This window comes from Rutidosis leptorrhynchoides, chromosome 6 (assembly GCF_046630445.1).
Source record: "Rutidosis leptorrhynchoides isolate AG116_Rl617_1_P2 chromosome 6, CSIRO_AGI_Rlap_v1, whole genome shotgun sequence".
Lineage (NCBI taxonomy): Eukaryota > Viridiplantae > Streptophyta > Magnoliopsida > Asterales > Asteraceae > Rutidosis > Rutidosis leptorrhynchoides.
Window position 1 is genome coordinate 295,358,037 of NC_092338.1, and position 24,117 is coordinate 295,382,153.

The following is a 24,117-nucleotide window of genomic DNA, read 5'->3' on the forward strand; positions in this document are numbered from 1 at the left end:
GTTATAATATATATATATATATATATATATATATATATATATATATATATATATATATATATATATATATATATATATATATATATATATATATATATATATAATCATATCCATTTATATAATGGTTCGTGAATCGTCAGAATTTGGTCGAGGTTAAATGAATGTATTAACAAAGTTTAAAACTTGAGATTCAACTTAACAAGCTTTGCTTATCGTGTCGGAAACATATAAAGATTAAGTTTTAAATTTGGTCAGAAATTTTCGGGTTGTCATATTAACCCTGATAACTATTGAAACTCTAATGGACTCAGCCCACAACGCATCGGGTTGGCCCAATATTAATTAATAATGCTAAAAACGAACATATATTTCATAGCATTATCCCTCAAGAAAGACAAGCTTTTAGTTGCAATTGTCCTATTTACAAGTGATATTCGTTTAAATAATAAAAGGTGAAGACAAAAGGCAGATTCGACGAATTGAAGACGCAAACGACCAAAAAGCTAAAAAGAACAAAGTACAATCAAAGAGGTTCAAATTATTGATGAGAAACGTCTCAAAAGTACAAGAGTACGAGCCGCAAAACGCAAAGTTCAAATTATTAAATCGTACAAAAGGACATTCGAAAAACCGGAACCAGGGCATGAACCAACTAATAACGCACGACGCAACGGACCGAAAGTTACAAATTAATTATGTATATAAATATAATATAATATATAATTAATTATGTAAATTATATATATATTATATTTATATATTATAAAAATAAACGTCGGCAGCCTAGGATCCAATTTGTGTGAGCTGGAATGCGAACCTCCGCACTCGCGAAGTTTAGAAGGGTAAAAACTCCGCACTCGCGGAGCTGCACAGTAAAATGTGGGCCTATAAAAGGCAACGAATTCTGCACAACAAAAACACACCTTTTTCTAATCAATCTCTCAATCTCTACGTAATATATATATATATATATATATATATATATATATATATATATATATATATATATAATTTATAATTTTAATTTTAATTTTAATTTAATTTAATAATAATAAGGGTATGTTAGTGAATGTTGTAAGTGTGTAAGTCGAAATTTTATCCGTGTAACGCTACGCTATTATTAATCATTGTAAGTTATGTTCAAACTTTTTAAATTAATGTCTCGTAGCTAAGTTATTATTATGCTTATTTAATGCCGAAGTAATCGTGATGTTGGGCTAAATATTAAAATTGGGTAATTGGGCTTTGGACCATAATTGGGGTTTGGATAAAAGAACGACACTTGTGGAAATTAGACTATGGGCTATTAATGGGTTTTATATTAACTTAACGATATCTTGTTAATTTAATATAAAGGTTATAATTTGACGTATCTATAAATAACCACATACGCTTAATCGGGTACGGTGGGCGAGATATCTATAAATGCCAATAATTGTTCATTTTACCGGACACGGAACTGGATTAATAGTTAATGAATTAGTTGAAACAGGGGTGGATTACATTCAAGGGTAATTGGTGTAATTGTTAACAAAGTAGTAAAACCTTGGACTACACGCAGTCGATAACCTGGTGTATTCATTAAACAAAGTATTAAGACCTTGTTACAATTCGAATCCCCAATTAGTTGGAATATTTGACTTCGGGTATAAGGATAATTTGACGAAGACTCTCGCACTTTATATTTAGGACTGATGGACTATTATGGACAAAACCGTATGGACATATCAAATAATCCAGGACAAAGGACAATTAACCCATGGTACTAAACTAAAAACAACACGTCGAACATCATGATTACGGAAGTTTAAATAAGCATAATTCATTTATTTCATATTTAATTGCACTTTTAATTATCGCACTTTAATTTATTGTCATTTTAATTATCGTACTTTTTAATTATCGCAATTTTATTTATTGTCATTTTATTTATTGCACTTTTATTTATCGCACTTTAATTATTGTCATTTACTTTATGCTTTAAATTAAGTCCTTTATATATTTAATATTTTACATTAGGTTTTAACTGCGACTAAAGTTTTAAAATCGACAAACCGGTCATTAAACGGTAAAACACCCTTTTATAATAATAATAATACTTCTTATATTTATACATATATATATATATATATATATATATATATATATATATATATATATATATATATATATATATATTATATACAAATTTAGTTTTAAAAATATAGCGTTAAACTTGGCTAGTTCCTTGTGGACGAACCGGACTTACTAAAAACTACACTACTGTACGATTAGGTACACTGCCTATAAGTGTTGTAGCAAGGTTTAGGTATATCTACTCTATAAATAAATAAATAACTTGTGTAAAATTGTATACACCTCTACGCACTTCACTAATACACTAACAGACAATTATTTGGGACGGATGGAGTAGAAGATTTATCAGATTATGTCATTAGTTAGATCATGTGTAGCTAGTTTGCTAGGAATCGGTATCAATTCAGTTTATCATAGAGTAACAACACATCCGAACTTGAACAAAATCCTTACTCATATCACTTATATTGGATTTTGTTAATTTTGGTATTAGTGCCAAATCAATTTCAATTAAATATGTTCATCTTTTATGAGGGTTTGAGAAAGACAACTTTGACAATTTGGAAAAGGACAGAGTGGAGATTGATATAGGTTGACATAATTTTGTACCAGTAACGGACGTAACTAGTTTGAGAATTCGGGTCAAAACGTGTAAGTAGGCAGGGACACGCTAACCCTGTGTGCCGTAGCACCCACCAATCCCACCCCGAAAGAGACCTGTGCCGGCAAAGTACCTCCTCCCAGGTACCACAGTGACGGCAAGGCGATTTTTACCCCAGCTAGCTAGACCCCCGAAACACTTCACAAATTTTTACCCCAGCTAACTAGTTTGAGAATTGAAACAAGAGTGAACAACGACAAAAAAGAAACATCAACCTTGTAAAAAATATTTTAAAATTATTATGTAGCTACTTATGTTTAAGATGTTATTTTTGAATCTTATCGTAAGAGCAAATCATAAGTAAATATACAATGACACAATTGTATGTCACTCCCCTATTTGGACTATAGAAAATACTTCATTCCGTCTCACTTTTATCTTCTTTTAATATATATATTTTTTTATCAAATTAAGATATATTTGATATATATATATATATATATATATATATATATATATATATATATATATATATATATATATATATATATATATATATGATCAATGGGGAAGTAACCAATTGGGGGAGCATGGTGAAGTGGGTGAAGTAAATTTACTTTTTTTCTTTTTTTAAATTTTGGTTTTTTTTCGAATTTTTTTTTCAGGTATCAAGATCACACGAAAATATAACATTTAAAAAAGACACTTCGTAATGAATGTTATTATTTAGGCGGGAAAACGATCGACAAAAATAACATTCAAAATAATATTGATCGTGAAGAATGTTAATCTTCGAAGGTTTTTTTTTTCATGTTTTGTGAAGTACTTTTTGTCAAAATTTAGCCCGATTTAGAGTTTAGGGTTTAGGGTTTAATGTTTTGGGTTTAGTCCCTAATCCCAAAACCCTAAACCCTAAACTCTAAACCGTTCGTGTTAAAAACTCAATCTAAATCCTAAATCTAAACCCTAAATCTAAACCCTAAACCCTACATTTCTAAACTCTAATATCTAAACCCTAATATCTAAACCCTAATTTATAAACCCTCAAAATACGCTCGAAAAACATGATAATTGTTATATATTATTTTTTCGAGCGTTTTTCCGCCAAAATAAAAATATTTATCACAAAGTGTCTATTTTAAATGTTCATATTTTCATCCAATCTATAATATTTGTGAACAAAATTTTTTCAAAAAACTAAAAAAAAAAAAAATTACTTCCTCCCGCTTCCACCCAATTAGTTACTTCTCCATTGATCCTACCACTATATATATATATATATATATATATATATATATATATATATATATATATATATATATATATATATATATATATATATATATATATATATATATAGTGGTAGGATCAAGAGTTAAGTAACCATTCGGGGGAAGCGGGGGGAAGCAAAAACTTTTATTTTTTTCATTTTTTAAAAAAATTTTGTTCACCAACATTAGAGATGAGATGAAAAATATGAACATTTAGTAGAGACACTTTGTGATAAATGTTTTTACTTTGGGTTTAGATTTATGATTTAGATTGAGTTTTTAACACGAACGGTTTAGAGTTTAGGGTTTAGGGTTTGGTGTTTTGGGTTTATGGAATAAACCCTAAACCCTAAACCCTAAACTCTAAATCGGGCTAAATTTTACTTCACAAAACATGGGAAAAAAAAACGTTCATATTCTTCACGAACAATATTATCTTGAATGTTATTTTTGTCGATCGTTTTCCCGCCAAAATAATAATATTCATCACGAAGTGTCTTTTCTAAATGTTCATATTTTTGTGTGATCTTGATGCCGGAAAAAAAAATTTCAAAAAAAAACGAAATTTTTTTTTTTTTATTCCCCCCGATTGGTTACTTCCCCATTGATCCTGCCCATATATATATATATATATATATATATATATATATATATATATATATATATATATATATATATATATATATATATATATATATATATATATATATATATATATATATATATTGTTCTTTCACTTTGACCATCTGTCTGTGGGTGATAAGCGGTGCTCATATCTAATCGAGTTCCCAATGCTTTTTGTAATGACTGCCAGAAACGTGATCTAAAGTTCTTGTTTTTCCAATATATATATATATATATATATATATATATATATATATATATATATTGGAAAAATAAGAACTTTAGATCACGTTTCTGGCAGTCATTACAAAAAGCATTGGGAACTCGATTAGATATGAGCACCGCTTATCACCCACAGACAGATGGTCAAAGTGAAAGAACAATACAAACATTGGAAGACATGTTACGGGCATGCGTGATTGACTTTGGAGCCAGTTGGGATCGACACTTACCGTTGGCAGAATTTTCATACAATAACAGCTATCATACGAGCATCAACGCAGCGCCATTTGAAGCACTTTACGGTAGAAAGTGCAGATCTCCTATCTGTTGGAGTGTAGTAGGAGAAAGACAACTTACTGGACCAGAAATTATTCATGAAACCACCAAAAAGATCATTCAAATACAACAGCGATTGAAAACGGCGATGAGTCGTCAAAAGAGTTATGCTGATGTAAGAAGAAAACCGCTAAAATTTCAAGTGGGCGACAAAGTCATGTTGAAAGTGTCACCCTGGAAAGGCGTTGTACGATTCGGTAAATGAGGAAAGCTAAGTCCTAGGTACGTAGGACCCTTTGAAATCACCGAAAGAATTGGAGCAGTTGCTTATCGATTAAAGCTACCGCAAAAACTTAGTAGCGTTCACGACACATTTCACGTGTCAAATTTGAAGAAATGTTTAGCTGAAGAGGATGTCGTAATTCCTCTTGACGAAATACGAATCAATGATAAACTCCATTTTGTCGAAGAACCTGTTGAAATCATGGACCGTGAGGTCAAACAACTAAAACAAAGCAAAATACCGATAGTTAGGGTTCATTGGAACGCTAGACGAGGACCCGAGTTTACTTGGGAACGTGAGGATCAAATGAAGTAAAAGTATTCACATTTGTTCACTGATATCGCTCATGAAATAGGTACTACTCAAAATTTCGGGACAAAATTTTCTTTAACGGGGAGGTACTGTAATGACCCGAAAAATTTCGACTTATTTAAACCAATTCTCTATATGATTTAATATTATGTGTGTATATATATATATATATATATATATATATATATATATATATATATTATAAGATGTACAAGTAAAACACTATTTGCTACAGTAAACACTATTTGCTACAGTAACACTATTTGCTATAGTAAATACTATTTGATGTCGACGAACTAGAAAACAAGCAGAAATGAGCTTTTCAGCCTAGCCATGCGATCGCATGGCAAAAGCACTGAAAACCCATGCGATCGCATGGGGACCAAAAATACTATTTGCTACAGTAAATATTATGTCGACGAACTAGCAAACAAAATGCCATGCGATCGCATGGCAAAAGCACTGAAAACTCATGCGATCGCATGGGGACCAAAATCAGGAAACATGCCTATAAAAGGCAGTTTACTCGACGAAGTATTTACTTAATTTTTTTTCTTCTCTCAAAATTTATATTTATATTATAATTATAATTTTAAATTTAAGTTTAATAATAATAAGCTATATACGAGGGTGTTTTTAATTCGGGTTTCAAACCGTTTTAAAATAAGGAAATATTGGGTATTGTTCGTGAATCCAAGGCCAACCATACAGTCGTCTACCATCATTACGTCTACGCAATTTGCCTACAATATTGAGTCTCAATATTGAACCGTGAGTTTATAGTCTCCCTTTTTAAATACTTTAAATATTTTTGGGCTAAGAATACATGCAATTTATTTTAAACGCAATAAGACACAAGTACATACTAAATTCTACACTAGTTAAACCGAAAATCCCTTAGCTTTGGTAACTAGTAGCTGTCAGTACATAGGATATGGACTGATGGGCGCGAATAATTATATATGGATCCATAGGGCTTGACATCCCCGTCCGAGCTAGAGCGCTAGCCTTTTAACGGACGTATGTTATTTGAGTTTAAGACACGTTGGTTTGCGTGTATTAAAACGAATGGGGTCATTATCACTATAGCGTTAAGTTTAGTTACCGGGGTGCTCTGTTACGTAGAATCTATTGATAAACTTTTGATGAAATCTTGTGGTCTATCTTTATATATGTTTATGACTCGAGCAATTAAACCTATAACTCACCAACATTCGTGTTGACTTTTTAGCATGTTTTATTCTCAGGTCCTTAGACTGCTTCCGCTGTGATGTGCTTGTTGCCTGCATGGAGTCTCTCATGCTTTGTACAAAGTTTATTGCATTCAAAATAAAACTGCGTTGTGTAATAAATAATTGGACTGTGATGTCAACCTGTAAATTAAAGACTTATGTATTTTGGGGTTTTGCTTATACCTAAGCACTCGCCCACATGTTTATAACTTTCTATGTTTAGAAAGTCACTTATTTTAATGAATGCAATATTTTATCAAAACGTATCATATAGAGGTCAAAACCTCACTGTGGAATCAATGATTAACGTGCCGCGTCAATAGCGATTTTGACGGGTCGTTACAGTTGGTATCAGAGCTTGAGGTCATAGGGAACCAGAAATTACATTAGTGTGTTTAACTGGTAATTGTTAGGATGCATTAGTGAGTCTGGACTATGACCATATCTGTTTTTACTGATTTTTGCTTATCATTTGATCAAAAACATTATATGTGATATATTTATATGCTAACGTAATTGTTGTTTCAATTATGTGATAGATGACTTCTTCTAATCCTATCATTTTGTACGACTCGGAATCGGACACTGAATCTATTATATCCACAACTGAAAAGGGCGTTCCAATACCTATTAAAGAAGAAATTGTGTTAGCTGGGGAATCTCAACTCCCGATAAACCCAGAGGAGGTTCCAGCTCCACCCAGCTCTAGTTTTCCGGAGCCACAGTATCGTTGGCATGGACCCATGATCCCTGGAGTAAACGAGGATCATCCATTTCTAAACGAACATGGACATTGGGCCAGATACACTGCCGACGGGCGGGTTGTGAATATATTGCCTGGTAGATTTCGGTTCATGACCACCGGTACATATTCTCGTACACATGATGCAGACAGTTCGTCATCATATTCTCCTACACATGACTCAGATAGTTCGTCATCAGACGAGATCAGTGAGGAGGAGGATTTCGCTAATGAAATAAAAGAAATCACTAAGGAGAAATTCCAACTTGCTATAGATAATAAAAACAACCACAACAATAAAATGTCATTAATTATTAAAAAGGAACAGGACCATTCGATCCGTAACCACCCTTATTGTATTAAACCCACTGAGGCAACGGGTACCTCAAAACCCCAACCAAAAATTAAATACACTGCCAGAATGTCTGTCGGACCATGTGCACACAAACAATTGGCAGAGAGAACCAAATGGGAAGAAGTTTCTGATAGTTCTGAATAAACGACCTCGCAACCATAAATCTTCCATGCGCTATTCTATTGCTTATGTGTGTTACTCTATATTGTTATGTAAAATAATCATATGTAAAATATCAGTATTGTATGGTATTGTATTATTTTGGTTTATTAATAATAAATGCATGGAATGATTATTTGTATTATTACTACTTCTTATTATTATTATTATTACATAATAATGTAGTAACTCGCTATAATTTTTCATAGTGGAATATTATTAGGATTTTAGTAGTTAATTCCTTGTACTTGCTATTATGTATGAACTTAACGGGTAGGTAATACCCTAGAAATAATTATAAAATGCTAATAAGAAGAAAAGGCTTTTATAATAATTGGTTCATATTATTAATATGCTACGATTAACTATTGACAACTCATTTTACCTATAATATTCTATATGATTAAATTATCTCTGTTGTGTTTATTGAAGAAACATGTCTCAAATGTCGGATGCTGAGTTCGAGGAACTAGTCGAGAAACGTATGAATGAAAGAATTGCTGCAGCCGAGGCAGCAAAAACAGCAGCCGAAGCAGCAGCCAAAGAAGCAGCTGTGAACATAAACTCATGAAACGGATGCTCATACAAAACTTTTCAAGGATGCAAACCACAGACGTTTAGTGGAACCGAGGGACCAGTTGGTCTAACCCGATGGTTTGAAAAGATGGAGTCCGTTTTCAAAATCAGTAATTGTGCGAACGGAGACAAGTCAAAGTATGCTTCGTGCACGTTGCAAGACGGTGCACTTACTTGGTGGAACAATTATGCTAAATTAGAAGGAATAGATACGACATATCATATCATATCTCTTGGGAAGAACTGAAAAAGATGCTAATCGAGGAGTACTGTACTAGAAACGAGATCAGAAAAATGGAATCTGAGTTACGTAATCTGAAGGTTTTCGGCGCGAATCTCAATAACTATGAAAAGCGTGTCATGGAACTAGCCTTGTTGTGTCCCGAATTGGTGCCAAACGAGAAACGAAAATAGAAATGTATATTGACGGTTTATCGATCAATATCAAAGGAAATGTTACATCGTCCAAACCGAATATGATGCAGGAAGCCATGACAATGGCACACCAACTCATGGACCAGATCACAGAGAGTTCGATTAAGGTACCAATTACCGAAGTCAAGACAACTGAAGGAAAGAGGAAATGGGAAGACTATAAGGGCAAAAGTACTCACCTGAAGAAACAAGAAACTTTTAAAGGTAAACAAGATTGGGCAACTGCAAGTCCAAACTATAAGGGACCCCATCTGTTCTGCAAAAGATGTTACACACATCATGCAGGTTATTGCCAAGTGGTCTGTGATAAGTGTAACAAGAAAGGACATGTGACAAAAGATTGTTATGCCACCGTTTCTGAAGTAAAGACAAAACCGACCGATGTCAAGAAATGTTTTGGATGCGGGAAGTCTGGTCACTTTATAAATCAATGCCCTGATAAGGAGAAGAACAAAGAACCCGCACGTGGGAGGGCATTTAAAGTTAGTACCAGTGAAGCACGTGAGGATCCTAATCTTGTCACGAGTACGTTTACCGTTAATAATCAACTAGCTTCTATTATGTTTGATACGGGTGCTGATAGAAGTTATATGTGTAAAGACTTTAGTTCTAAACTAAAATGTGCATCATTGCCTCTAGACGATAAATATATTATTGAATTAGCTAATGGTATACTGATAAAAGCCGATAAAATTTGCCATGGTTGCGAAATAAATCTCGCTGGTGAAACCTTCAAAATCGATTTGATACCCGTAGAATTAGGAAGTTTTGACATAATCGTTGGCATGGACTGGATGTCCAAAACAAGAGCGGAAGTTGTTTGCACTGAAAAAGCAATCCGCATCCCTCGTAAGGATGAAACGTCATTAATGATTTATGGGGAGAAGAGCAACTCGAAGCTGAACCTTATCAGTTGTATGAAGTCTCAGAAACTTATAAGAAAAGGTTGTTATGCTATTCTGGCACACGTAAAGAAGATCGATACTGAAGAAAGAAGCATTGATGACATGCCGGTTGTAAGAGAATATCCCGGAGTACTTCCAGAAGAATTACCGGGGCTACCTCCACACAGATGTGTAGAATTCCAGATTGATCTCATACCAGGAGCCGCACCTGTAGCCCGATCCCCATATAGACTTGCACCTTCAGAAATGCAAGAATTACAAGACCAGTTGCAAGAATTATCGGACCGTGGATTTATTCGTTCCAGTTTTTCACCTTGGGGTGCTCCTATTCTATTCGTCAAGAAGAAGGATGGATCTATGAGAATGTGCATAGATTACCGAGAATTAAACAAATTAACGATCAAGAATCGGTACCCATTACCGAGGATTGATGATTTGTTTGATCAATTGCAAGGATCAAGTGTTTATTCCAAGATTGATCTAAGCTCCGGATATCATCAGCTGAGAGTGAAGGAAGAAGATGTTCCTAAAACCGCGTTCAGAACCCGTTACGGTCACTATGAGTTTCTAGTCATGCCTTTTGGATTAACTAATGCTCCAGCAGTATTCATGCATCTAATGAATCGCATCTGTAGACCGTATTTAGACAAATTTGTCATTGTTTTTATCGATGACATATTGATTTACTCAAAGAACAAGGAAGAACATGAGCAACACTTAAGACTGGTACTAGAGATACTCAAGAAAGAAGAATTGTACGCAAAATTTTTGAAGTGTGATTTCTGGTTATAAGAAGTACAATTTTTGGGCCATGTTGTCAGTAAACATGGAATTAAAGTTGATCCTGCCAAGATCGAAGCCATTAGTAAATGGGAAACACCGAAGACTCCAACACAAATTCGCCAATTCTTAGGTCTTGCTGTTTACTACCGAAGATTCATTCAAGATTTCTCTAGAATCGCCAAACCCTTAACTGCATTAACTCAAAAGGGAAAGAAGTATGATTGGTCCATGGAACAGGAATCCTCATTCCAGTTATTAAAGAAGAAGTTAACGTCTGCACCCATTTTGTCATTACCAGAAGGAAATGATGATTTCGTGATCTATTGTGACACTTCGCGCCAAGGTTTAGGATGTGTATTAATGCAACGCACCAAAGTTATCGCATATGCCTCACGACAACTAAAAATTCATGAAAAGAACTATACGACGCACAATTGGAACTTGGAGCAGTAGCTTTTGCACTCAAAATATGGAGACACTATCTATATGGCACCAAGTGTACATTGTACACCGACCATAAGAGTCTTCCGCGTATTTTTGATCAAAAACAACTCAATATGAGACAACATAGCTGGGTAGAGTTGTTAAATGATTACGATTGTGAAATCCGTTACCACCCCGGAAAGGCTAATGTTGTAGCTGATGCCCTAAGTCGGAAAAAAAGAGTAAAACCTCTTAGGGTCCGAGCTTTGAATATTACAATTCGTACTGATCTCACAAAGCAAATTTAAGCAGCACAGTTAGAGGCTTTAAAAGAAGAAAATGAAAAAGGAAAAATGAGCAGAGGGTTAGAAAAACAGCTTAAAGTAAAAGCCGATGGAACCCTGTATTTTGCTGGTAGGATATGGGTACCAAAACATGGTCACCTAAGGCAACTAGTACTGGATGAAGCACACAAAACGAGGTACTCAATTCACCCAGAAAATGGAAAAATGTACCACGATCTCAAGAAGTTCTATTGGTGGCCTAATATGAAGACAGAAATTGCTACTTATGTAAGCAAATGTTTGACGTGTGCAAAGGTCAAAGCTGAGCACCAAAAGCCGTCAGGATTACTGCAACAACCGGAAATTCCGCAGTGGAAATGGGAAAGAATAACCATGAATTTTATTACGAAATTGCCAAGGACTGCAAGTAGTCATGATACTATTTGGGTGATAGTTGATCGTCTAACTAAATCAGCTCACTTCCTACCAATAAAGGAAACAGACAGTATGGAAAGATTAGCACGCCTATATTTGAAGGAAGTAGTTTCCAGGCATGGTGTACCTATCTCTATCATATCTGATCGCGACACCCGATTCACATCACGTTTCTGGCAGTCATTACAAAAAGCATTGGAAACTCGATTAGATATGAGCACCGCGAATCACCCACAGACAGATGGTCAAAGTGAAAGAACAATACAAACATTGGAAGACATGTTACGGGCATGCGTGATTGGCTTTGGAACCAGTTGGGATCGACACTTACCGTTGGCAGAATTTTCATACAATAACAGCTATCATACGAGCATCAACGCAGCACCATTTGAAGCACTTTACCGTAGAAAGTGCAGATCTCCTATCTGTTGGAGTGAAGTAGGAGAGAGACAACATACTGGACCAGAAATTATTCATGAAACCACCGAAAAGATCATTCAAATACAACAGCAATTGAAAACGGCGATGAGTCGTCAAAAGAGTTATGCTGATGTAAGAAGAAAACCGCTAGAATTTCAAGTGGGTGACAAAGTCATGTTGAAAGTGTCACCCTGGAAAGGCGTTGTACGATTCGGTAAACGAGGAAAGCTAAGTCATAGGTACGTAGGACCCTTTGAAATCACCGAAAGAATTGGAGCAGTTGCTTATCGATTAAAGCTACCGCAAGAACTTAGTAATGTTCACGACACATTTCACGTGTCAAATTTGAAGAAATGTTTAGCTGAAGAGGATGTCGTAATTCCTCTTGACGAAATACGAATCAATGATAAACTCCATTTTGTCGAAGAGCCTGTTGAAATCATGGACCGTCAGGTCAAACAACTAAAACAAAGCAAAATACCGATAGTTAGGGTTCGTTGGAACGCTAGACGAGGACCCGAGTTTACTTGGGAACGTGAGGATCAAATGAAGCAAAAGTATCCACATTTGTTCACTGATATCGCTCATGAAACAGGTACTACTCAAAATTTCGGGACGAAATTTTCTTTAACGGGGAGGTACTGTAATGACCCAGAAAATTTCGACTTATTTAAACCAATTCTCTATATGATTTAATATTATGTAATATATATATATATATATATATATATATATATATATATATATATATATATATATATATATATATATTATAAGATGTACAAGTAAAACACTATTTGCTACAGTAAACACTATTTGCTATAGTAAACACTATTTGATGTCGACGAACTAGAAAATAAGCAGAAATGAGCTGTTCAGCCTAGCCATGCGATCGCATGGAAAAAGCACTGAAAACCCATGCGATCGCATGGGGACCAAAAATACTATTTGCTACAGTAAATATTATGTCGACGAACTAGCAAACAAAACGCCATGCGATCGCATGGCAAAAGCACTGAAAACCCATGCGATCGCATGGGGACCAAAATCAGGAAACATGCCTATAAAAGGCAGTTTACACGACGAAGTATTTACTTAATTTTTTTTCTTCTCTCAAAATTTATATTTATATTATAATTATAATTTTAAATTTAAGTTTAATAATAATAAGCTATATACGAGGGTGTTTTTAATTCGGGTTTCAAACCGTTTTAAAATAAGGAAATATTTGGTATTGTTCTTGAATCCAAGGCCAACCATACAGTCGTCTACCATCATTACGTCTATGCAATTTGCCTACAATATTGAGTCTCAATATTGAACCGTGAGTTTATAGTCTCCCTTTTTAAATACTTTAAATATTTTTGGGCTGAGAATACATGCAATTTATTTTAAACGCAATAAGACACAAGTACATACTAAATTCTACACTGAGTTAAACCGAAAATCCCTTAGTTTTGGTAACTAGTAGCTGCCAGTACATAGGATATGGACTGTTGGGCGCGAATAATTGTATATGGATCCATAGGGCTTGACATCCCCGTCCGAGCTAGAGCGCTAGCCTTTTAACGGACGTATGTTATTTGAGTTTAAGACACGTTGGTTTGCGTGTATTAAAATGAATGGGGTCATTATCACTATAGCGTTAAGTTTAGTTACCAGGGTGCTCTGTTACGTAGAATCTATTGATAAACTTTTGATGAAATCTTGTGGTCTATCTTTATATATGTTTATGACTCGAGCAATTAAACCTATAACTCACCAACATTCGTGTTGACTTTTTAGCATGTTTTATTCTCAGGTCCTTAGACTGCTTCCGCTGTGATGTGCTTGTTGCCTGCATGGAGTCTCTCATGCTTTGTACAAAGTTTATTGCATTCAAAATAAAACTGCGTTGTGTAATAAATAATTGGACTGTGATGTCAACCTGTAAATTAAAGACTTATGTATTTTGGGGTTTTGCTTATACCTAAGCACTCGCCCACATGTTTATAACGTTCTATGTTTAGAAAGTCACTTATTTTAATGAATGCAATATTTTATCAAAACGTATCATATAGAGGTCAAAACCTTACTGTGGAATCAATAATTAACGTGCCGCGTCAATAGCGATTTTGACGGTTCGTTACACAAGGAGATCCTATATCTCCCTATATTTTTACGTTGGTGATGGAAGTGTTGTCACTGATGTTGGTTCATAACGCTCAATCTCATGACAATTTCTAGTACCACTCGCATTGTGAGGCCCAAGAAATAATAAACATTTGTTTTGCTGATGACTTATTTATTTTCTCTCATGCGGATGTAGACTACGTGTCTATAATTAGTGATGCTCTCGAGGAGTGTAAGAAGACTTCGAGGCTTGTTCTGAGCATGCCTAAAAGTGTCACATTCTTTGTTAATGTGTCACAACATGTGAACGATCCAACTTTGGTTCTTCTTCCATTTGACGAAGGTTTGTTGCCGGTTAAATACTTGGGTATGCCTTTGGTGTCATCTCAGTTATTTAACAGAGATTGTAAGGTGCTTGTGGATAGTGTTAAAAACAGAGTTGGTTATTGGAAGAATAAATTTCTTTCATTTGCAGGGCGTGTCCAGCTCATTATTTCTAAATTATCCTCTATGCAAAATTATTGGAAATCTGTATTTATTTTGACTTGCACCATCATAAAGGAGATCGAAGCGGTTATGAGGGGTTTTTTTATGGTGCCAAAGTGATATGCGTAGAGGAAAAGCAAAAGTTAAAGGGAAGGATCTTTGTATGCCGAAGGAGGAAGGAGGTTTAGGTATTAAACGGCTCCATGAATGGAATATTATGCTTATGGCCACTCATATTTGGAGGATTCTGATGCATAAAGAGTCTTTATGGGTTCGTTGGGTACACTCATACCGGCTTCGAAATCGAAATTTTTAGGATATTCCGGTTGCGCCAAACTCAAGTTATAGTTGGTGGGGTAAGTTGTTAAATAATAGAGATGTTTTACGAGGCAGGTTTGTGCATAAACTAGGTAATGGGAAACGCACTTCAGCCTGGTTCGATGTGTGGTGTCCCCATGGTCAACTAGCTATGGTTATTATCAGACGTGATATTTTTCAAGCTGGTCTAGATCCAAGTAATTTTGTGGCTAATCTAATTGCCGAGAACATGTGGAGTTGGCCAGACTACGGGTTCTTGAGGTTTCATTTGCTCTCATCCATTACAGTTCCCATTTTATCAGGAAATAAGGATCTTATTTGCTGGAAAGATCATCATGGTGAGCGTAGTGAGTTTTCAGTTACTGTCATGTGGGATACCTTAAGACCGAGATCAAATGTTGTGTATTGGTACTCTACGGTTTGGTTCTCTCAATGTATTCTGAAGCACGCTTTCATTGTGTGGTTACTAATGGGGCAAAGACTAAAGACTCATGATAAACTACGGCACTGGGAAGTGCGGGATGGAAGCTTGTTGGTTTGCTCATTATGTAAGCAAACTCCAGATTCTCATGACATTTATTTTTCGCTTGCCTGTTTTCGAATCAAGTATGGTTTATGGTTAAAAATCACATGGATTTTCCTTTTATTTGTGATGGATGGAGTGATTTTGTTGTGGTTCTGTCCCTGTTTGCTGGCCATAATCTGGCTCGAATCTTTGTTATAAAGTTGCTTTTTGCAACTTCAGTGTATGTTATATGGTAGGAAAGGAACAATCGCTTGTTTGATAAAAGTCCAAGATCGCCAAAGCAAGTTTACATGGTTATCTATTCTACGGTTCGTAAAAGATGATGTCATTTAGATGGAAGAATAAGCATTCTTCGCTTAGAATGAAGATTGGAAAATCCCCTAATTTGTTTAGGTCTTGTTTTTTGTTTGTAGAGCTGCTTGCTTATTTAGCTTTATAGCGGGTTGTTTGTGAGGCTATAAAAGTTCACCTATATCTATTTGAACGTTCATTGTATCATTATTTATCTTTAATATATTCACCGGGTAACCTCCATTTACCCATATATGTGTGTGTGTGTGTGTGTGTATATATATATATATATATATATATATATATATATATATATATAGTCTTTATTAAAATTCTATAATGATGATGTCATTATTAGGCTAATTGCTTTGTTAAGAAAAAATTAAAAAGAAAAAAAAATTCTAGAACACTTAGATGATGTCATTAATCCTAAGTATTTTATAATTAAAAAAATTGTATTTATAGTAACTAATTATTTAATAACTTAAACAAATTATTACTTCGTAATTCTCTGTTTCAGATATATAAAACTCTAAAGTAATGATGTCATCATTTCACTAATTACACTTTAATTTTCATAATGTTAATGTCATCCTTTCGCTAATTACACTTTAATTTTCATAATGATGATGTTTTTATTTTATATTAATATTAATTCTAATTAAAAATGATACAAAATAAAAACAAATAAATGCTGATTTGAAAGACAAAAATAATTAATAAAATATCATTTAATATTTAATACGGTATTATTGTTATATATATATATATATATATATATATATATATATATATATATATATATATATATATATATATCGGAGCATCTCCACCATATATTATCACAACTCTTTTTCTCGATATGTACAAACCTTTACAACTGCTTTTCTCGATCTTCACCATATTATCCAATAACCTTTTGTATCCAAAAAGCAGGTACAAACTTTCATGTCATTGTTAATAGTTTTTTCAAAGAATTATGTAAGTTAATGTGCAAGGTACAACATATAATTATATGGCCAACTTAATTTGAGCCTTCGGGGTCACACACATATACACCGAGACGTCAAATAAAATATATATATGATGTATATATATTACTCAAGTAAAAAAATAGTTAATTGAAATTAATCCATTTACTATTCATATGAATAGTAAATGAAACGAAATTAATTAATTTACTATTCACATGAAAGCGACATAATAGAAATTATTAATTATAAGTTACATAACATACCCCTAAAGTATTTGAGAAATACGACTTTTTAAAAACTAAATCAAACGAAATATGATATTACAGACAACCAAATTGAAAATATATATTATAATATATACTCCATATCTATCTGTATCTTGATTTAGTTGAAAAAGTAAATCAAGTTGAATAAAACAACAAAACAAGATATCATGCGTACATATATTAGAGATATATAAATGGGTTGTTTTGTTCTTGGGTGATATAGAGAAAAAGAGAGTTTTTTTGACAGACGAAGTTTATCACTCAAAACAAATGTATCAATTTCTATTGATTTTGTTTCTTGTTACACAAAAACAAAAAGCTTCAACATATTATTTTGATTCATTCTTTTGCAAGACAAAATAATACGGAGTATTATTGATTGATTCATATAATTAATTAAGGGTTGATTAATTTGTTACTTGGGTTTGGACTAGCATCCATTGATGGTCGTTTGAAGTGTAGTGTGGACTATCCTAAGAGACGGTCATATTTTGATCGTAGGTTTCTCTCCTTCAATCAGTTTCTTCAAGAAAGGTATATCGTTTACTCACTTTGTGAATTACATATTTTGACAATTATTAGTGGTGTAACTGGATCTTTGGGATCGTTAATCATGTGCATGTTTTATTAAATTTAAATATATTAATATTTAATTTTGTAAATGGTTTATAAAGTAATAATTGATTATTATTTTAACTATCCGCTGCGTTAATCTGATTTAAAAGTACACACGATTTTCCAACAGTGGTATCAGAGCCGCTTTTACACCATCTTAATTATCGCGTGACTATTCTTTAGATTTAGCTTTGTGGTGTATTGGTGAAAGTCGAAACCTTTTTGGTTTTTAAAGTCAACGCGGTTGATTTAGACTTAAGCTAATGACGCACAAATATGATTGAAAGAATATCACTAATTTAAATTATAGATTTAATTATTATGGCTTGAATATTTATTATAATTGTTGATTGCTGTATTCCATAGTTGTACACATGCATTGTAACCATGGACAAGCCATATGTAGGTTTTAATAATGTAGTTATTAAAATTGTGATTGCACACATAGCCCATAATGCCCCGACCTATGTATGATTGTTGTGATTGTTAATTACGGCAATATTAAGTCATATTGATTTATAAGAAAGGCCATTTTGAAGTCAAAGTTGTATTATATTTATTTTTCATTTTCATAGTATTGTATTTAAGTTTATTCTAAATTGTAAAAGTATTAGATTAGTTGTATTTTTCAATTTTAAATAAATGTAATAAGATGAAGATTAAAGATAAAGATGCAACATGGAGTTTGACTTAGAAGATGGCGAATAGGTCAATTTGACAACGATTACGTTTGTCAAGTTTTCACTTGATTCTTGAATTAAGTGGGAGCTACAATATTACGCTTAGTTTGACCTCTTGATCCCATGTTGGCTCATGAGATCAAGCATATGATTTTTGGGTTAGGCTATGTATGTGTGATGAAGGGTTGTGTTTTATTTTTGCATTTATATATAATTGTTGATTATAATATATGCTAAATGTTTTTGAAAGGAAACATTAAATAAAACTGGTAACGAGTTTTAAATATTAAAATTGTTGATTTTAAAAAGTTAAAATCTAACGAGTTTAAAGTTAAATAATTTTGAGACTTAAATTACATATGTTTTTTTTTATGGAAACATTAAATAAAACTCTAAACGAGTTTCAAAGATTAAAATTGATGATTTTAAAATAAGTTAAACTCTAACGAGTTTAATGTTAAATGATTTTGAAAGTCAAATAATATATATGGACGACATCTTTTAAAACTGTTTTAAAACGATACACGTTTGTGTATTTGTTATTTTTATATCCTATAAATTAAATAAAAATTAGATCACAAACATAATCGACATATACAATTGGTTAAAATATTTTTTTAACTAGTAGCGAATCTTGTGTGCATGCATTATTCGTTGGCACAAACTTTTTCCAAAATACCCGTCAAATTTAAGTCATGCCATCCAATGAGCTTGCAAACACTCCTCGTTAATTTTCTGATCTAGTGAGACTAGGCTGAATTATAGCCACGAGGTGGATTTTTTGATCTAGTGAGACTAGCGTGAATTTCCACTGTTTTCAAATTGGACGACTTAATCGTATTCACGGTGAGACCTGAGTTTGAGGCAATGATGGGACAAACATGCCATTAGATAATAGTGGTTTGTTAGACTACATATATCTCTAGGTCCCATAAAGATCTAAGAGTTGTACTTGTAATGCAATTGGTACCCGCTACCTACCAATAGACTCCATAACTGCCAGCTGATCAACAGATGTGGCTATGGAACCTCTATGTGGATCTTAGGCTTTCGTAAATTAATTGTTTTTTAAAAATATTATAAAAACTTGGGTAGTTAATTTATTAAAGCTCAATATCGAAAATACTAAATTGAATCTTATATCTATTGTAGATGTCAAATAATCAAAACGTAAACCAAAACATACTTCCTTCTTTGTTGGAGAAGGATAAACTCAATGTTCAAACTTCCTAGACTGGCACTGCAACCTGAGAATTATTCTCAAGCATAATTGGAAGTTGAATAAAGTTTAGAACCCATATCCTTTCTTCTTGTTGTGGCAGTTCCTGCTGCTCAGCAAAATGATTATAGAATGTTGTTCGATGATCAGGAAGAAATAGGATTGAAGGGTGAAAAAGAATAAGTCGAATACTTTGTGGAAGGAAAATGATAAATCATTTGCTAGAAAAAATATTCCACCTTCCAAGAAGGAAAGCCCAACAAAAGATGCCGAATGTTTCCATTGTGGAAAGGTTGGCAATTGGAGAAGGAAGTTGTCCTATCTTCCAAACTGAGCTGAGAAAAGGCAACGCTGGTGAGACTAGCAAATCAGGTATATTCCATATATAGTTATACACTTCTTCTAGTGATTCCTAGATTTTTGTTAAACTGGTTGTGGCCTTCACACCTGTAACAATATGAAGGGAATGAGATGAAGTAATACACTGAAGAAAGACACACAGGATTTACAAGTAGGCAAGGGGGATCAAGCTTTTGTTAAAGTTATTGTTACCTCTGAACTTACTTCTCTAAGTGGTCTTATTGTTTTGTTAGAACAATAGCATTATACTCTCAATACTGCGAGCGACATAGTTTGAAAGATGTTAGTATTGAACTTGCATTTACACATTTAGGTATTTCAGTTTCTAAGGATAATATATTTATCTTAATACCTATCCACGTGATGGTATTTTTGAAATTGATATGCATAGTGTAATTTTAAATGAGAATTCTGTGTATACCTACATCGCCAAAGTCTTCAAGCAAGACTTGAATAAGACCTATCTATGACATTGTCATATTGGTCATATAAACAAACAATGCATTTCAAAACTCCAATCTAATGGACTTTTGGAATCAATTGACTCTGAGTCATTTGATGTATGCGAGTCATGTTTATGTGAAAAGATGACAAATGCTTCTTTCTTCGATTTAGGTAAAAGAGCTAAAGATCTTTTAGGACTAATACATACTGTTGTATATAGCCCTTTAAGAACAATGTATAGATTTAGTTAATTTTACTTCATTACATTTACTGATAAGTACAGTAGCTATGATTATGTTCACTTGCTGAAACATAAATATAAAGCAATTTTAACATTCAAAAGTATTCCCAAAATGAAGTAGATAATTAGCTTGGAAAGACCATTAAAGCACTTCGCTCCGATGGAGTAAGTGAGTTTATGAGTCAAGAGTTTTTGGACCACCTAAAGAATTGTGGGAATGTCTCATAGTTCACTCTACCTTACACACCACAACACGATGGTGTGCCTGAGTAAGAGGAATCGAACTTTACTAAATATAGTTTGATTTATGATGAGTCTGATTTCTCTATTACCATATTTTAGGGATATGCATGAGAGTCTGCTGCAGGCATACTCAATGTGATTCCAACTATGAAGGTAGAAAAGACACCATATAAGTTATGGCATGGGAAGAATCCCAAGTTGTCTTATCTGAAAGTCTAAGGTTGTAAAGCGTACGTGAAGCATGACACTTCAAACAAATTAGAACCCAGAACTATCTAATGTTACTTTATACGATACATAAAGGAAACAATGGGTTACTACTTTTACTACTAAGCTGAAGACAACGTGTTTTCTGCTCGGTCTGCTGAATTTCTGGAAAGAGATCTTCTCTTACAAGAAGTCAGTGGGAGTAAAGTAGATCTTGAAGAAATTCAAGTACTTTAAAGTAACATACCTTCAGTAAGCACTAGCAATCCACATGTTGAAACTGAGTGCACTGTTGGTGAGCCAGAACGTGTTACACCTGCACTTTATAGATCTAGTAGAACTCATCGGCTTATGAGGTTTAATTATCTGATTAATTCAGATAAACCTCACCTAAGGGATTATGATGAACCCTCTAGCTGTGTGAGGCTATATCAGATCCTGAATCCGAATATGACTAGATTATATGAATACAGATATGCAGTCCATGAAGGATAATTAAGTATGAGACTTGATTGATCTTCTACCCAATTGTAAGACAATGAGGTAAAAATGGGTCTTCAAAGGAAAACTGATATGGACGGTAATGTAAACACTTTTAAAGCTTGATTGGTGACAAAAGGTTATGATGAAAGTTTTTCACTAGTTGCGAGCCTTAAAACAATTAGGATACTTATTGCCATGGTTACTTTTCATGATAATAAAATATGGCTAATGGATGTCAAAACCGCTTTCCTAAATGGCGACCTAAGTGAGGACGTATATATGGTTCGACCGAAAGGGTTTATGAATCCTAAGCATCCTAATAAAGTATGCAAGCTTCTAAAATCCGTTTATGGATTAAAGCAAGCATCCAGGAGCTAGAATCTTAAGTTTAATGAGAAAATCAAAGTGTTTAATTTTTCTCAAAACCAAGATAAGCCCTGAGTTTACATTAGAGCTAGTGGGAGCAAAGTAGTCTTCTTGATCTTATATGTTGATGACATATTACTTATTAGAAATAACATTTCAACTTGCAAGATGTCAAGTCTTGGCTTGGAAAATGTATTTCCATAAAGGATTTTGATGAAGCTACTTATATTATTGGAATGAGGATCTATACAATAGATCCAATTGGCTTATTGGTTTGAATCAAAGTACATACATTATCTTGCAGATATTTAGCATGCAAAACTCCAAGCATGGAGCTTTGCCAATGAAAAAGGGCATAACCTTGAGAAAGTCTCAAAAGTCCTATCACAGCAGATGATATGAGACAAATGAAATGTATCACATATGCTTTGGCTGTATGATCCATTATGTATGCCATGATATGTACTATACTCGATGTTTCGTTAGTTTTGAGTTTGACGAGTCATTGTCAACATAATCCAGGTGAAGTACATTGAATTGTTGTTAAGAATATTCTTTAGTATTTGCAGAGTACTAATGATATGTTCTTGGTTTACGGTGGTTTGGAAGAAGAGTTAAGTATTAAGTTTTATACTGATTTTAGTTTCCAAACTGATCAAGATGATTCTCGATCCAGTTACGTTGTTTCTTTGTCATGATGGGCAAGACAGTTGATTGGAAGAGCTATAGGCAGAGCACTATTGAACAATCTACAACAAAAGCAGAATACATTGTTGACTGAGAAGCTGCTCAGAAAGCTGTCTGGATAAGAAAGTTTATTGTTATACTCAGAGTAGTACACAACATTTAATCTTCTATAATATGTACTGTGATATTAGTATTCTTAAAGGTTCATACAAATGATAATGTGGCTGACCCGTTCACGAAGCCCATGATGCACAACAAGCATGATGATCATGCTAGTAGTATTGGACTTCGTCATGCCGCTGATCTTTTTCATTTGTAATTTAATATTTGGATATTTTTTGAACATTAAGTAGTTTTATATTAATGAATTGACATACTTGATATGGTCATTTTCATTTATATCACTGTGTTCTATATTAGCATGTTTAATCCATGAATAATTGTTGATTATTCAAAATCTCCATAATCGGTCATGTTATGGGAATAACATGAATTAAGATTAATGTGAAATTTTGGTTATATTCATTGATGATGAATAGTTAACTTGTTGAGACTAAAATTCATATGTATTCATTGATGATGAATATTGGAATGACCTAACCATGAGATGTCACTACATGGATCGTAGTCAGCAGTAAATCTTTTAGTGATTATGTTTTTGTGTCGTTAGACTTGAGATGCACTCCCGTCTTGATGAGTGTAGCATTGTATTTTGATATGGTTAAACGCTGTCCTGAATAAGGCTGTTATAAAGGCCATTATTGGTATAATGTAAAGCTCGTGATAGACATGTGTATGCAATATAGGATTTGTTCCTCTAAAATGTTTGGAGTTAGATACTTTTTGAGCTCCTCGATGAATGAATAAGATATTTGTGTGGCCGCACCCAGATGTAATTAAGATGATACTTAATTAATTTGGTGATCTAATTCAGTTCTATGATCGAGAAACAAAATTGTTAAACAAATGAGAATGATCGATGATCCATATCTCAAATTTAACTAAAGTATCTGAAACAAAAGGACGAATGACATTTAACACTTACCATAAACAGTTTTGAGAAACTACCCTCACGTGAATTTGGGGACAATGATGTGTTGCTAGACGCTTACCATTGTTTGTATAGTTACTTGGTGTTATGCCATACACAAGTGGGAGTCTGTAGGATTAATGTGCAAGGTACAA

The 24,117-nt window shown here is 33.6% G+C and overlaps 1 protein-coding gene across 1 annotated transcript; it reads left to right on the forward strand.

Moving 5' to 3' along the window:
• Positions 1–14,787: 14,787 nt before the first annotated feature.
• On the forward strand, positions 14,788–15,132 carry LOC139854561 (uncharacterized). Its single transcript, XM_071843859.1, has one exon. The coding sequence runs from the start codon at positions 14,788–14,790 to the stop codon at positions 15,130–15,132; it is 345 nt and encodes a 114-aa protein (XP_071699960.1).
• The last annotated feature ends 8,985 nt before the right edge of the window (positions 15,133–24,117 follow it).